The sequence below is a fragment of the Cupressus sempervirens genome, chromosome 10 (assembly GCF_028749045.1).
Source record: "Cupressus sempervirens isolate cs-2001-9-10 chromosome 10, ASM2874904v1, whole genome shotgun sequence".
Taxonomy (NCBI): Eukaryota; Viridiplantae; Streptophyta; class Pinopsida; order Cupressales; family Cupressaceae; genus Cupressus; species Cupressus sempervirens.
In genome coordinates, this window is record NC_143127.1 from 13,087,822 (window position 1) to 13,102,754 (window position 14,933).

Sequence of the window (14,933 nt, forward strand, 5' to 3'; positions counted from 1 at the left end):
CTTGCATCTAAAGGATCACCAACCCAATCACTTGTTGACTGTAAAGTTTGGCGAGCCCAAAGAGGCCTTGTGGCAGAAGAATCTAGAGGAGAATCATCAACCTCTGAATGATGACTTGGAGAAGAAGATAGATCCTCATCATCACTTTCATCATTTGAAGTGGAGGAAGAAGACTCCTCATGTAGATCAGGAAGATTAAGATTCTCTGAAGAACTGTCATCATGCTGCAATGTCTCCAATGTAATAGTGGATGGAGAAGTGATAGGAGAAGAACTGGAAGATTCCTCCTCAAAACGAACACTCCTCTCAATGAACAGTTCATGAGTTGTAGGGTGGAGAAGCCTATAGCCCTTGACACCATCTGGGTACCCAACAAATATGCAAGGCTTGCTCTGTGGATCCATAGCCTTGTGTTTCTGATGGGGAGGATCTTGAACAAGGTTCTAGCCTCAACTACTAGAACTCACTTTAGGCTTTCTCCTAGCCTCTTAGGGTATTTATCCTATACCCTACTCCAAGGGAATCTTCTCTCTATTCCCTTATTACACTAATCCTCACCAATCAACTCAAAACTCTATTTCACCATGGGGTCTCCCTAGTGCTCTCATTGCACCGTTCTTGACAACTGGCTTCCAGGAGTGCATTCTTGGCTATATTGAATTCCAAGGCTTGTATTAGGTCTCATTCAATAGTTTTTAGGATCACTAAGTGAATTGGAGTATTAGGTTTCCAATCGATTTGAAGATTGCATAGTTAAGAGGGCTACCAAGACTAATAACAAAATTAGGCCTCCAAAACTGATTTTTGGCTTATATCTCCTCAAACCCTTAAGAAGTACTCAAACAAATTTATGATTTGGATACCCTTTTGGCTCCCCTTGAAGATTTTTCAGGTCTGCAACACCCAGGTCATCCGTACAAGGGATTTCCAAAAATATGTCTATTTACAAGGGTTTCTTGTTTGTATGAACAGGAATATAGAGAGTTCTTCCTTCCACCACTCAAATGGACTCTAAATGACTGAACTCCTGGAATTAACTTCCTTCACTCACCACTCTTTCCTTCCATGAATTTGTATTGCACCCAACACCCCATTCTGTGCCCCTTTCAAACACTTATTTGCTGATTTCATTGCCTAGCCGGGTATGCAAACTCGCCTAGGGCCTCTTGGAAAAAAACAACAAACCTCTGCAAAACAAGACAAAAATACATATTTACATTGTTTATACAGTCTAGTACTTGATTCCAAAAGGCCATCATGGTTCCACCATTGGAATTCAAGTTATAGAGATTTCTTTGCTGATTGCTGTGTACAGACCAGCGAACTGGCAACTTTAAAAATATTTTTCAAACTAGTAATGAAACTGATAAAAAAAACTCCTAATCTTTACCAAAGCATCTACATTCTATACACTATAAAATCACATGAAAACAACAACCCTATCAATCCATTAAAGGTGTGGATGAAGGGTGAAATCAGAAAACTGTCATCAAAATGCTCAGTTTGCTCTTCATTCCAATGCCAAAATTTGTACAAAAGCATATGCCAACCCTCAAACTAACTTGGATTGGTCTTAAATACCTCTTACCCACGTGAATCAACAGATCCCATAGGTTTCCAACTGATTCTTGAAGCCCTTATAAAGTTTTAGCACTTTTTGTCAATGTTGTCAAGCAACTTTGCAAAGTTGCAAAGTTGCCAAGTGCAACTTTTGCACTATTGTGCATTTAATGGCTCCATGACCTCAAACATGGTTAAATGAACCTATTTCCATGTAATTACAACTTTTAACATATTTTCCATGTTTCCCATCCTCCTGGGGTCTTGGTCAGTGTTTGACCATTCTAGGCTCTAACAAGCAATTTAAGCAATTTTGCCAACATAGAAGCAACATGGAAACTCAAACACAACAAAAACCTATTTACAAACACAACTCACACACTTGGGGCTTTATCCCATAGCCCTTATTCATGTGGTCTAGCCAAGACCACTACAAGCCAAAAACGATTTAGGAAACTTGGCATATTTCCTAGGTGCTCCTGCACCAGTTTCTCTACTGGAATGTGGGCCCATGCAGGAGAACCAAACACTTGAAAGTGCTTTATTGTGGGTTTTCGACCAGTCCAGGCTTGGAAAGGAGTTACCCCCTTAACAACTTTATGAGGAACACGATTCTGAATGTAACACACACAATTGATGGCCTCTGCCCAGTATTGAGGTGCCATAGACTTGGAGTGAATCATACAATTGGCCATCTCTTTCAAGGACTTGTTTTTGCCTTCTGCAACACCATTCTATTGTGGACTATAGGGAACTGTGTACTGAAGATCAATGCCCTTAGAGGCACAAAAATGTTCAAACGTATGGTTGACATATTCCCCCCCATTATCTGTACGCAGAATTTTGATGGCCTTCCCAAATTGTTTCTTCGCAAAAGCTTTGAAGTTCTGAAAAGACTCAAAGACCTCAGACTTATGTTTGAGAAACTATACCCAAGTATATCTAGAAAGATCATCAATGAATGTCAAAACATATCTAGCCCTACTAAAAGATGGATGTGGAAATGGGCCTGCCAAGTCACTGTGTACCAACTCCAGAAGCTGTGTAGCCCTCCATGCTTTGCCTTTGTCATACTTCTCTTCTGGATGCTTACTGAGAATGCATCCTTGGCAAACTCCATCAGAAAAGCGAATTGAAGGCAACCCTTCAACCATGTCTTGTTGACTAAGCTGTTGCAAATAGCAGTAATTCAAGTGACCAAATCGCTGATGCCACAAATGACTCACCTCATCTGAATGAGTGAGTAAAACTGTTGAAGGAGAGTCAGGAACAAAGTGAGAAAACTGATACAATTTGGATTGATGATCCGCTTTTCCCATAGCAACTGTAGACCCATCATGCAATTCACTAATTGCCACATTATCTGATGTGAACTCAACCCGCTTGCCAGAGCCAGTGTGAGTGATCTGATAAACAGATAAGAGATTAGTTGACAAAGATGGAACACAAAGAACATCCTGAAATGTTCCTTTGCCCACATCAATAGACCCTCTCCCATGCACTTCAATAGGAGTGTCATCACCCATTAGTATGACAGGCATAGTACATGGCTCTAAGGAAGCAAAACTTTCCTGTGAAGAAGCCATGTGGTGCGAGGCACTTGAGTCAATTATCTAGGTATTACGTTGTAAAGCAACTGCAACTAGGGCCTTGCCCTTTCCTTTCCCCTTATTCTTTTCTATGTCCTTTGAAGACCCTTCTGATGAACTCTGCTTGATAGAGTCAGGCACCTTGATGTTGTTTTTTTCAAGCAGATGTGATAGGTGATCAATCTGCTTCTTCAAACACTTGTGCTCATCATGTCCTGGTCTTTTACAATAAGAACACTTGACCTTCTCCTTATTAGGTTGATCACTTTTTGATGAAGAAGTCTGATTATCTGCATTTGGAGCAACAGGCTTCTGATCTTTCTTCTTCTCTCCTTGATTCTTTTGTTTCTTTTCCTGTTTGCCAAACCCTTTCTGTTCTTTTGTGCCTTGATTTGCAACCAAGGCATGCGACTTTGAGGGTTTAATTGTACCCATTTGAACTAGTTTATCCTGCTCCTGGGTGAGTTCTGCAGCAAACTCATCTAGAGAAGACATTTTATAGTTCGAACCTAAGGCACTTTTTGTAGCATAAAAGGTAGAAACAAAGACTGAATAATTGGGACCAAGTTTAGAAAGAATGCTTAAGATCAGTTGCTTGTCCTCTTTTTCTATTCCACACTGTTTCAACTGCAATCTGATGGATTTCAACTTTGTGAAGAAGTCTTGTATGGTGTCAAAATTGGTAGGACTTAACCCTATGAGTTCATTCTCCAATTGATGACCTCTTAACTCATCCTGCTTACCAAAGAGTGTTTCCATTTGGTCCACACTTCATTTGGTGTAGTGGTAGATTCAATGTGAAAAAGAAGGTTAGAAGAAACTGACATACACAGAGTACCAAAGGCTTCATCACATTTATTAAACCATTTTGTCTTTTCTGTAGCATCTTGAGGTTCTGTCTCAAGTCCCATTGTAACCCTATGATATCCATGTCTTTTGAGATAGATAATCATCTTTGATATCCATTCAAAATAGTTATATGGTGTTAAAATAGGAACTGTAGATGCATCCATGAGTGCAAAAAAGTAGATTGCAAGGAATAAGAAAAGTGCAAGAAAGAAGACACATGAGACACCCCCCCTTTCCACTAGTCTCAAAAATCACCCCTCCTAGATATTACAATGTTGGCACTTTATATTAGTGCATTTACAAGGCTTTTACCATCTTACAATGTTTTCTAGGCTGATAATGGCCAAAATTACAATTTTTGGTACAATTTAAATCTGATAGAAAATCAAAAAATAATAATCTTGTAGCTGTGTATTAATCTTCAATGCCTTTCTAATGCCTATTCATTTTTGAAAAATGAAGATCTGAGATGAAAGTTATGGCATATTGAAAATAAACATATACAACAGATTCAACCTGCAATATCTGATGAAAAATGACATACTTTTTTAATAAGACCTACATGGATGGAAAGGTCTCATTTCCAGCTTTCCATCAAGTATTTGTTTGTGAAAAACCGACACCCGAGGCAAAAGTTATTAAAATTTTAAGAAAAGTTGCTGAATCTGCCCGTCAAAAATGGCATATGCCTGATTTGGACGCGATTTTCACAAAATTGATCAACTAATTGAAAAAAGTGAGAGATATGTAGATAGTTTTTCGACCCTGGGAACAAAACCCAGAAATCTTTTTTTCTAAAAATGAGCAGAACCTGGAAATTCGAAGCACAATTGAAAACGGCTCTACTAAAAAATTTTAAAAAATAATTCTGATTTGTTACTGTCTCCTCCAATCTCTGATTTTGGTGAAGTAAAAGTCACTTTTAACTTTCACAAGCCTTCTGGACACTCTGGAAGTACTTAAAGATGCCCCCAATATTACCACAAAGCTGCAATCACCCAGAGCTCACAGGAACACATACATGTAAACCAGATTAACCAGCTGCCTTTTTTCATTTAAACCGTTTTGATTCTCCAGTTCATTCAAGGATGCAAGAGAAGAGCATACTTGGTTTTTAAGAAAAATATTAGCTATATAATAATCTCAAATTTCTCAAATAAATCAGAAAAACAATGAGCTATACTAGACAACCTTGCTTTGATACCATGTTAGATTCTGCAAGAAGCGAGAACTGAGCCAAGATCTGATGTCAGTCGTAGATCATATGCACCTCCACTCAACAGATGATTGAAGATCAAAATAGAAGAATGAAGAGATATCTGAAATGATAGAAAAATAGAGACAAAGAAAGAGAATTTTGAGAAGACTCTCAATACTCTCACCGAGCTATCACTTAACTGATGAAGGTGAGAGGAGAGGGCTATTTATATAGAAAAAATAGGGCATATACATCCAAGAGGTGCATTAACTCCCATATCCCATAAAAGGTGGAAGGTTGTACCTACTTGGTAAAATGTCAAAAACATGTGAGAAATCTAACTACCCCATGACCTACCTAGGTAAGGTCAAAAAAGTGGTTATGAGAGGTGGCACAAAAAGCCAAAAGAGGATGTGTAACTCAACTACCCATGTGTGGGAAAGAGTTACACATGTGGCTTATGTATTTCACCATGTGTCCTCATGGTAACCACATAAAATAAACCTAAGCAAGCTTAAATAATATGTGTAGGAAAATAAATACCCCCTAACATAAGGAAAAAAAACCTGCACTAACACAATCAACATGGACTCGTAAAAAATGTCTTGCATGTAGCAAGTATAAAACATAACAATTTGTCTATAAAGCAGATTACAGATAGGATTTCACTATTTTTTTGCCAGAAAAGTAGTGTCATATCACAAACTATGATCACAAAGTACTAGAGCCAAGTACTAAATTTTTTAACCAGCACTATCATATTTGAAAGCATTGCGTTAGATAAAATGCTTTCCTTCTAAAGAATTGGACATCTCCCTAATGAGAAAATAATAATTTTATGGTTTGTGAAACATTGAAAAAATAAAGTATGTTAAACTAGTCATTGGATGAAGTTAAAAGATGATCACATTTCAGCAATTATATACTTGCTATCATTCCAAAAATTCATAATGATCTTTCTGATCTACAAAGAACAAAAAATTTAAGTGAAGCTGTTATGAAATAACTTGCATGGTAGAAGAATATAATACTAAATATCTGCTAAACACTTGATAATAATATGCCACTTTGAGGGAGCAACCTCAGAGTCCACTTCAAGTGAGTTACCGCCAATAGTCTTCAATATGAATGCAATGCTCAACATGATGATAATAAATAACCTATACCTTCTACACAATTTTAGTTTAACTTATTTCCTTCAAAAGATCGCATTATACTTGTGTGATCAATGTAAATTTGTGTATGTGTGCAAAGTAGCTTCTATTTATCTCAATTATTGTGTCTTTGATATTAATTGACTAAAAAATACGTGAAAAATGTTTTAATCCTTAAAAATATTTGAATTTCTTGAGTTTTTTAATATGTTGAGTCCTTGTTGAGTTCGAACGCCGAGTCTAAGTCCGAGATGGAGGCTAGCTTGCCGAATCTGAGGCATGGCTGAGTCTTGTAAGTATGGTTTTTTTTTTTCACAAGTTGAGTTTTTGTCAAGGACTGAGTCAGAGCCAAATTTTTGGTCTACCTAGTTTAGGTTTTTTCACTATGGCTTGGTTGATGGAATGTTTTTGTGTGAATTGATTCATGAGATTGCCACTCCCAAATGACAGAGCTTAATTGTCCTAGGGTAATGGTTATGAGTTTTGGACTTTGTGGTATTTTTTCTTGGATTAGGCTGAGTGCATATGATTTCGACTAGTTTCATTCTACTCTCTTTTTGCCTAGAATTGGTGAAGTACATACGAGTTGAAGAGTGGCATCCTACCCACTTTTTTTTGCGTATTTAGAGTTTGTAAACCTAGGTGTCTTTAGAAAAAGAGGAAACTGGAATTTTAATGTTGAATCTAAAACATGGATTTTAACATATTGAATCAAAATGTCTCTTGAAATCGATTTAGCATAGATAGGTGACCCATGCACTTATAATTGCCCATGATGTTAGTCTAGCTCGGAGATAACTACACAATGTCCTCATAGTCAATTGGCTACAGGATTTGAACTTACCAATACAAGCAGTTAATTTGGAAATCACATAATGCAAAATAAATATAATATAGAGGTTTCAGCTTTATTAGTTGTTGTAATTACAGGCTTCAACTTAGAAAGAGAAACTAGAGGACTAAGACAAATTCTTATATGTTATTTGGAAAGCATATTACAATACATGAATAAGATAATAAAATGGACATTGGATATTACAAATTCTTTGTACTAAATTAGGTTTTCCCATAGTCTAAGATATTGGAAGTGCTCTTTTTGTTGAAGTTTGTAGCTGAGATAGAGATCTTTATCTCTGTTCTTATAAAATGGAAATATGTTTGTTATGACTGTTATGGTCACCTTGAGCTGAAAGAGATATTTGACATGTGTTATACGTCATGCGAAGAGGCATGTGTATGAAAATATTAAGTGTTGTATATTTGGAATTTTGAATGGTCTCACATTTGAGATTTGAAGAGACTACTGTGAGTAAGATGAAGAGTCAAATGCAATCTATTTATGTGATTGCTTGGTGTATTGTAATCAAGTGAAGTGAAAGCCTTGTACTATGAACATTTCTTGTTTAATAAAAAATATATTTGTTGGCGTGGTTGGGTTTTTCCATTCAACTAAAAGGGTTTTGCCAGGATAAATATATTGAGTCTTTCGTGTGTTGTCTGTTGTCTTTGATCACTGTTTATCTGTATTTCTGGGTGAAAAGTTTAAGACTTTTTGCTTATGTATTTGAAATGTTCTGTTTTGTCTGACACCCTGTTGTTTAAAGATGAAAATATAACGAAAACCAAATCTTAACTTTTTATACAAAATCATTGGCTTTTCATCCTTCGTTTGTGTCTCATCTGAAATTTAAGAATAAGCTTCTCTGACACTTATTTTAACTTGCTAAAGTACATTTTTATAGATAAGCTTTACAGTTGTTCCCAAATCTTTTAAATTTCAGGCCTTTTTAAGTTTTCCATTGTTAGTATAGCTAATGATCACCCCAATCTTTTGTTTGCTTAGAAGTCCCTGGCCTTAATAATTTCCTCTCATGGAGGAATGTAACATCCGGCTATATCATTCAGGTTCATGTGAATAAGATTTACCGTAAAATCAGTTAGACAAAATTTCTTAATTAAAAACTTGAAATATCATCAATTGAAATTATTACAGAAGTTGAAAACCACATACCTCGAAAAGCTGAGACCGAAATCAAATTAGTGATGCTTCTGCAACCATCCAGGTTAACCCACAAATATGCTATAACAATTTCACACGATGACTAACATCTAAAAAAAATCCTATCTCAAAATCAAATGATAATTTCAATTAAATACCACTATATTTAAATTAGGGCATCACTTACCATTGTATCAATTAGGGCATCAGTTACCATCAGTTCATTTAGGGCTTCTGGTACCACTATTTCATTAGGGCTTCCACTACCAAGGATCCAATTAGGGCTTCCGATACCATGGATTCAATTAGGGCTTCTGATACCACTAATTCAAATAGGGCTTCCATTACCACGAATTCAATTAGGGCTTCCAATACCACAAATTCAATTAGGGCTTCCGATACCACTGAATCATTTAGGGTTCCATTCATCTCTCAATCAATTAGGGCTTTAGATTTCTTTTCTCTCTGATAACTTAACTGTAACAGTATCTCAAGATTAGAAATATGCTTATATTCGATGTTCATATAAATGTAAAGCAATCCATGATACTATCTCTTATATCTAGGTGTAAATAATAGCAACAATAAAATAATTCAATTTAATCTTACCTCCTCATAAATAAAAGTGATATTACCTGTCTCCATTAAACAATTGACTACATAGCTTATCTTTTTTTGACTCACAACTGGCATCTTGGGAAGAGATGAAACATTGTCAGGGGCTTAACCACCCAACCTCAGACCACAACTTATCCCCACACGATCTCTAACGAGAAAGACTCTCCCTACCCGGAATTGGCATGGATCATCTTACCATCTACTGGGTTTCCTGGTAATTAACTCACAATACGACTTGGCAGTGGAAGATCACATTAATAGGGATATGCATGAGCTATTAATTTATTTGTATTAAATGATAAATATTGAGATGTCATAACTGATATGGATTCAATTATTATAGATTTCCTCTTTTTCACCTCATCACCCTTTTTCTTGGCTATACGGCTGGGTGAGTCTCATATATTTGGATTTCTCAGAGCAGACGGCTCTATCAATTATTCAAGATTACTTACATCCAACATTTCATAATTATGCTCTTTTAAGATCTCAAAATTGACAACATTCTTCATGAGTGAAACATGCATGAGCTATAAAAATGTTTTATATATTATTTTTATGAACACTAATGTCATCCTCATTTTGCCGGTTCTCTTCACCTCCTCACCTTATTCAGGCCTCCAAGCCGGTTATTCGCAGGTGTTATCAGATTAAAGATTACAATGATACTGTACACCTGCTTTAGCACATACTGGCATCTTTGCCTAGTGAATTCCTTAATGTTCTGGTTTCAATATCTCATTCTCAGTTAAATATGTTTATATGTATTCAGGATGAAATTGATTCCATTCGGAATGATAACATTTATGCCTTGAGCTGCATATGAATTTAAAGAATTTCTATTTTATCATTTCACATATTCGGTTATATATGACAAGCCTTAATGTATAAAGCAATATCATATTATCACAAGGAATATGGCTGACTGTATAAACAATATCATATTATCTCAATGAAATCATCAGACTTGGAAAAGGAAAAACGATAACTTTCTTAGAAAGAAATTCAGAGAAATTACATATATGATAGAAGACGTCAGATTTGAGTATTGCAATGTTATTGTAAAAAGGCAGTCGGCAGACTTTTTAATGAACACGACAAACTTTAAAAGAGTATGACAGGTTCATGCATTCATCAAGTCGTATACCACAAAGAAAATGACAAACTTGTAATGAAGTACAGTAAACTTATATGCAAATCGGGTCTAACTACCTCATACTGTTCAGCCGGCTCAAAGATTACGTTCTGCAGTCATAATACCAAAGGAAGGCATAAACGAATTACACAAGTTAGATTATCTTACATAATTCTTTGTCACCGCAGTCTGAGAAGCCCCTTTGCTTGGCTAATCCCGCCTTTAATGCTCGAAGTCCCACGGTGATGGTATTTGGTTTGAGTCAATGCAAAAATAAAAATCAGTACAGGGTTCAGACGGCTCAAAAATACTGATCAAGGAATTTGAAAATCCAGTCAAGAGTGCATGAAAGATTGTCGAAAAACAAAGATAGATGCCGATATACGTTAATGGTTCATAATATAAACTAGAGCCCGACCTTACGGCTACCATCAGTTACAAAGAAGCCATTCGAATACCTCTAAAAATTCAAATTAAAGATAAAGAAGAGAAGTTGGAAAGATTAAAAACTCAAATTGCCAAATGTTAAAATCGATTAATTATGCCAAATGCTATCAAAAAGCAAATAATATTAAATTGAAAAGAATAGTGTTGGAAGGTTGTAATTCGAAAATAATTCAAATATTATTATAATTCGAATATTATTAAAATCTTATAAGTACTTATAAACATCACTTAATTAAAATATAAAAATGCCAAAATATTTTTATATTTAAATGCACATATATAAACAATTATTAAAAATAATACAACGAAAGATAATTTAAAATCCTTTAAGATACGTTTTATATTTAAACTCAGTTAATTTAATTAAATTATTAAATAACTCATACAAGTCCGGCAGATATATTCTATTTCAAATTGCTAGGTCCTTAACCCGTTTGCCTAGTGATGGTGATGCCCTGCTTAATTCTTTTTAGACAATGCTTCCGCCCCTTTGACATGCCCCCTGCAAAGAATTTCTACGTAATTAAATTATAAATTATTTAATCATAAATAATCTTAACAGTTAACCTTTCATCTTAATTCCACGAATTCATGATTAACGATCAACTAACATGTCATCTTCACTTGAAATCATAATGACTAACTATCTTACCATTTCGCCAGATTATAACAAATTAAATTGCCAACTAACTTCATTCGAACCTCAACGGCTATATTTCAAGCTAGGTCAAAAATTGGGATGTAACAAGGAATTTAGGATTAGAAGAGATCTCTTTCTTGAAATTTTCACATTTTGCAAGTTCCTTGGTTGATTATGTTGCCTTCGTATTATCTAATTTTTGATCATATTTCTTGTCAAGATGTGATATGTTTACACAGTCTTTTTATGATAATGTTTAGTGTTTTTGTTTTTGTTTCAACAGGTAGGATACATGGCAGCATCAATAAGGACTGTTATTGATGCAAGGGTTGGGGATACAATTACAAACTCCGTAAAAAGGGCAGAAACTGCTTTGCCTGGATATGAGGAAGTAACACCCATGGTGTTTTCTGGTCTTTTCCCTGTGGATGCTGATCAGTTAAAAATATCTGCAACCCTTCAACATTTTGATTTGTTATAGAATTCTCTTATGCTTGTAGTTTATGCTCATATCCCTAGTCATTTGTTAATTTGTTATAGACCATATTTTGAATGAATTATGCCCCATGCAGGTTTACAGAATTGCGGGATGCTTTGGAGAAGTTACAACTAAATGATGCATCTTTAAAGGTGATTTTTAAGTGTTATATTCTTGTTAAAATGATATGCATCTTCCTGCAATGCTTTCTTTTGACCTAGACATTGCAAAGGAGATGGAACAATTTTTTGAAGCAAAAATTAATTAGATTTGTGATATTCATTATTGGTTATTATTACTCAAGGACAACTGAATTGAAGGAGCAGATAGTATTACAACTAATCTTTTATTGGTTTTTATTTACTAGTTTTTTTGTTTGACACGCATCTTAAGTTGGTTTTGAAAGTTAATACTTTTTAGTTGAGAATTGAGGTAATATCTGCAGGATGTATGGCCTCAAAGGTAGGGGACTCTGATCATTTTAACACAACTCTTGTCATTATAGTTGGTAAATAAAGCTGCACAATGCTGAGAGAAATTAATGACCAGTCTTAAGTATTTGTGTAAACGTGGGTTTTTTTTTCAGAAATTTTGCTGTTCAATAATCCTGTGTAACCTAAAAATATTTTTTTAACTTCAAGACTTTCAGTAGGAAACCCTTTGGTACAAGGATATGCATCTCAGGATAGAAGAAATATGAGTTTTACTTTTAATTGATATCATTTAATGAATCTTGAGACATAACTTTGTTGCTAATGTTGTATCTTGGAGCCAATAATGCAATCAGGGTGTTCAGCATAAATCAGTAGATTATATCAAGATGAAATCTTAAGAAGATGATCTTCAATGAAATTAGCATGAGAGTGCAACATGCCACACAAAGGCATACAATTGTGACAACTATTAGCATCCTTTAGACAATATTTTCTTTTATTGGGGCTCTATATCGGACAATAAAATATTAAGATAGCAGAAAACAATTTTAAACTCTATTTGAGTATCTGTATTTCTGAATCTTGTGATGTGGCTAAAAACATTTTTTTAATACACTGTCACAGTTTGAACCTGAGTCATCAAGTGCAATGGGCTTTGGCTTTCGTTGTGGATTTCTTGGACTTTTGCATATGGAAATTGTTCAGGTATTGTGAACCAATTAGTATTTACATTGAATCCTATAACTCCTTGACTTTTATTGATCTTGGAGTAAATGCTGAGAAATTTGACATATCTGCTGGACAGGAAAGGCTGGAGAGGGAGTACAACTTGAATTTAATAACAACAGCACCAAGTGTGGTCTACAGGGTCAACTGCACAAATGGCACAATGGTTAAGTGTTGCAAAATATCTTTTTATGTGCTCTATTGTAATATGCTATGCAATTATAGAACTGTTTTAAATTTTGTCCTCTGCTTATCTAATTCATCTTTTTATCTCTCTACTTTGTTGATTTGAACTTGCTCTGATGATTTGTATAAGTCCAATAGCATATCAGCTCATAGTTGAAAATATCATTATTGGCAACTTATCGTCAAGGGCAACAAATAAGGATTAAAAAATGCAGATTAATTAGCAACTTATTGCCAAAAAAATTGACAACTTAAATTTTTTTTAAATTTAATTGTAAATACATTTTTTTGCAAAATTGATTGAGGATATGCATCTAATAAGTAAATGAGTAAACAAAACAAACAAGTTGAGTCTAGGTATATTTAAATGCAAATAGGGTACAAACTGGCATCCTGATGTGGAATGTTGATGCTTGGTAGCCAAATCTAGATGCTCCAAACTTTGAAACAAACTAAAATTAGCAAATTGACTTTGTAAACTTAAAAGTAAATATAAGTACAATATCAAAATTGTCAACATCTTCCTCTTGCCCTTCCCAACAACTCTAGTAAAATACTAAAAACTAGTGGACGGGTAGGGGGTCTAGTTCTAGAAGCTTGTTGTGCCTATGCCTCCTCCCTCTACACAACTAGCTGCAAATTGACCTCCATCCTCATCCTCATCCTCTTGAATGTCATACGATTCCAGTGTGAATCCACTTTCCTTTATAGCCTACGATGGAGGCTGCTCCTATGATATCCAATTAGAGTAAGCATCTATGTCATTCGAATCAAGTGGTCCTACTAGTGTTTTATCTAGCTGTAATTTACCCATTTTAGCTCACCTTGGGTTGTAGTGGATAGTACCGTATCAATCATCCTCATAGGCTAATTAGTTGGATAGAGGGTCTTAGTTGGTTGAGCCAGAGGCTATTTTCCCACTCCAGAGGTTAAGGATCTTCATGTCTATTCTTCATTTGAGTCAAATTGGCACACTTACTATTTATAGTAACTATTTTGGGAAAGTCAAGGGTACCATCCTTTTCGGGGCCCTTGGACAATTGGTAGTAGCATGAGGTTGCAGAGATGCTACCATAGCTTTCATTTTGAGACTTACTAAATATAGTTCATTTATAGGTTGTTACTATCTTTGGCAATGTGATTAGGTGTTACTGGTTCTTGATTTGGTCACTTGGAAGTTTTACAAGCCATTTATTAAATTAATGATATTTTTTTCTCAATTAATAATAAAGTGGGAAGCTTATTATATGGCCAAATGCTTTAAATGACATATTTTAAGTGTATCATGGTGCCAAACTAAAGGGGGAGGGATTATAATTAAATATGATAAGTGAAACATTCAAACTTTGCAAGGTTTGCCCATTAAGTCATTTGAGGTGTGAAAATGAAGCTAGGAGTTTGATTTGCATTTGGGAAATTATAAAAGCTTGGAGATAGAAATAGACTCTTCCTTCTTCTTTGTTGATGTGAGTTTTTGTACCACTACATAACATATTAGTAATTGAATATCTAATACAGAGTATCAAACACACAATTCCTCTCTTGAAAAGTTAATGCTCATGGGTCATGAGAATAACTCCAATGTTCCTTACACTCGTGGATACTCGCTCAGTTTTATTGATGTGATTTGCTAGTAATCACATAGGAAACTTTTCGCAAATTGTTGAGGATGACTTGGGCTTTGGTGGAATGATGGAGATGGTGATTCGGTGTGAGTGCTAGATGGTGTTGATGAGAAGGTGATGGTGGTGGAGGGTGAATGGTTCTTATGACTAGTATCTTTCTAACTTTCTATTCTAACTCCTAAATTCTAAGTCCTAAACTTCTTGCTATCCTACTCCTACTCCTATGGATGGAAGACCAGCAAATGGACTGGGATCGAATCTAATGAAAGTTAACTAGTGGCTCCACCTTCACAGA

The 14,933-nt window shown here is 35.2% G+C and overlaps 1 protein-coding gene across 2 annotated transcripts in view; it reads left to right on the plus strand.

Moving 5' to 3' along the window:
* The window catches only part of LOC149532320 (Small GTP-binding protein), a 317,802-nt gene that overhangs the window by 168,873 nt on the left and 133,996 nt on the right, over window positions 1–14,933 (plus strand). For both annotated transcript variants that reach the window (XM_089807649.1, XM_089807650.1), the window contains exons 11-14: window positions 11,473–11,627; window positions 11,762–11,819; window positions 12,726–12,806; window positions 12,907–12,993. In XM_089807649.1, coding sequence (XP_089663775.1) covers window positions 11,473–11,627; window positions 11,762–11,819; window positions 12,726–12,806; window positions 12,907–12,993 — 381 coding nt within the window. The remainder of the gene's footprint in view (window positions 1–11,472; window positions 11,628–11,761; window positions 11,820–12,725; window positions 12,807–12,906; window positions 12,994–14,933) is intronic.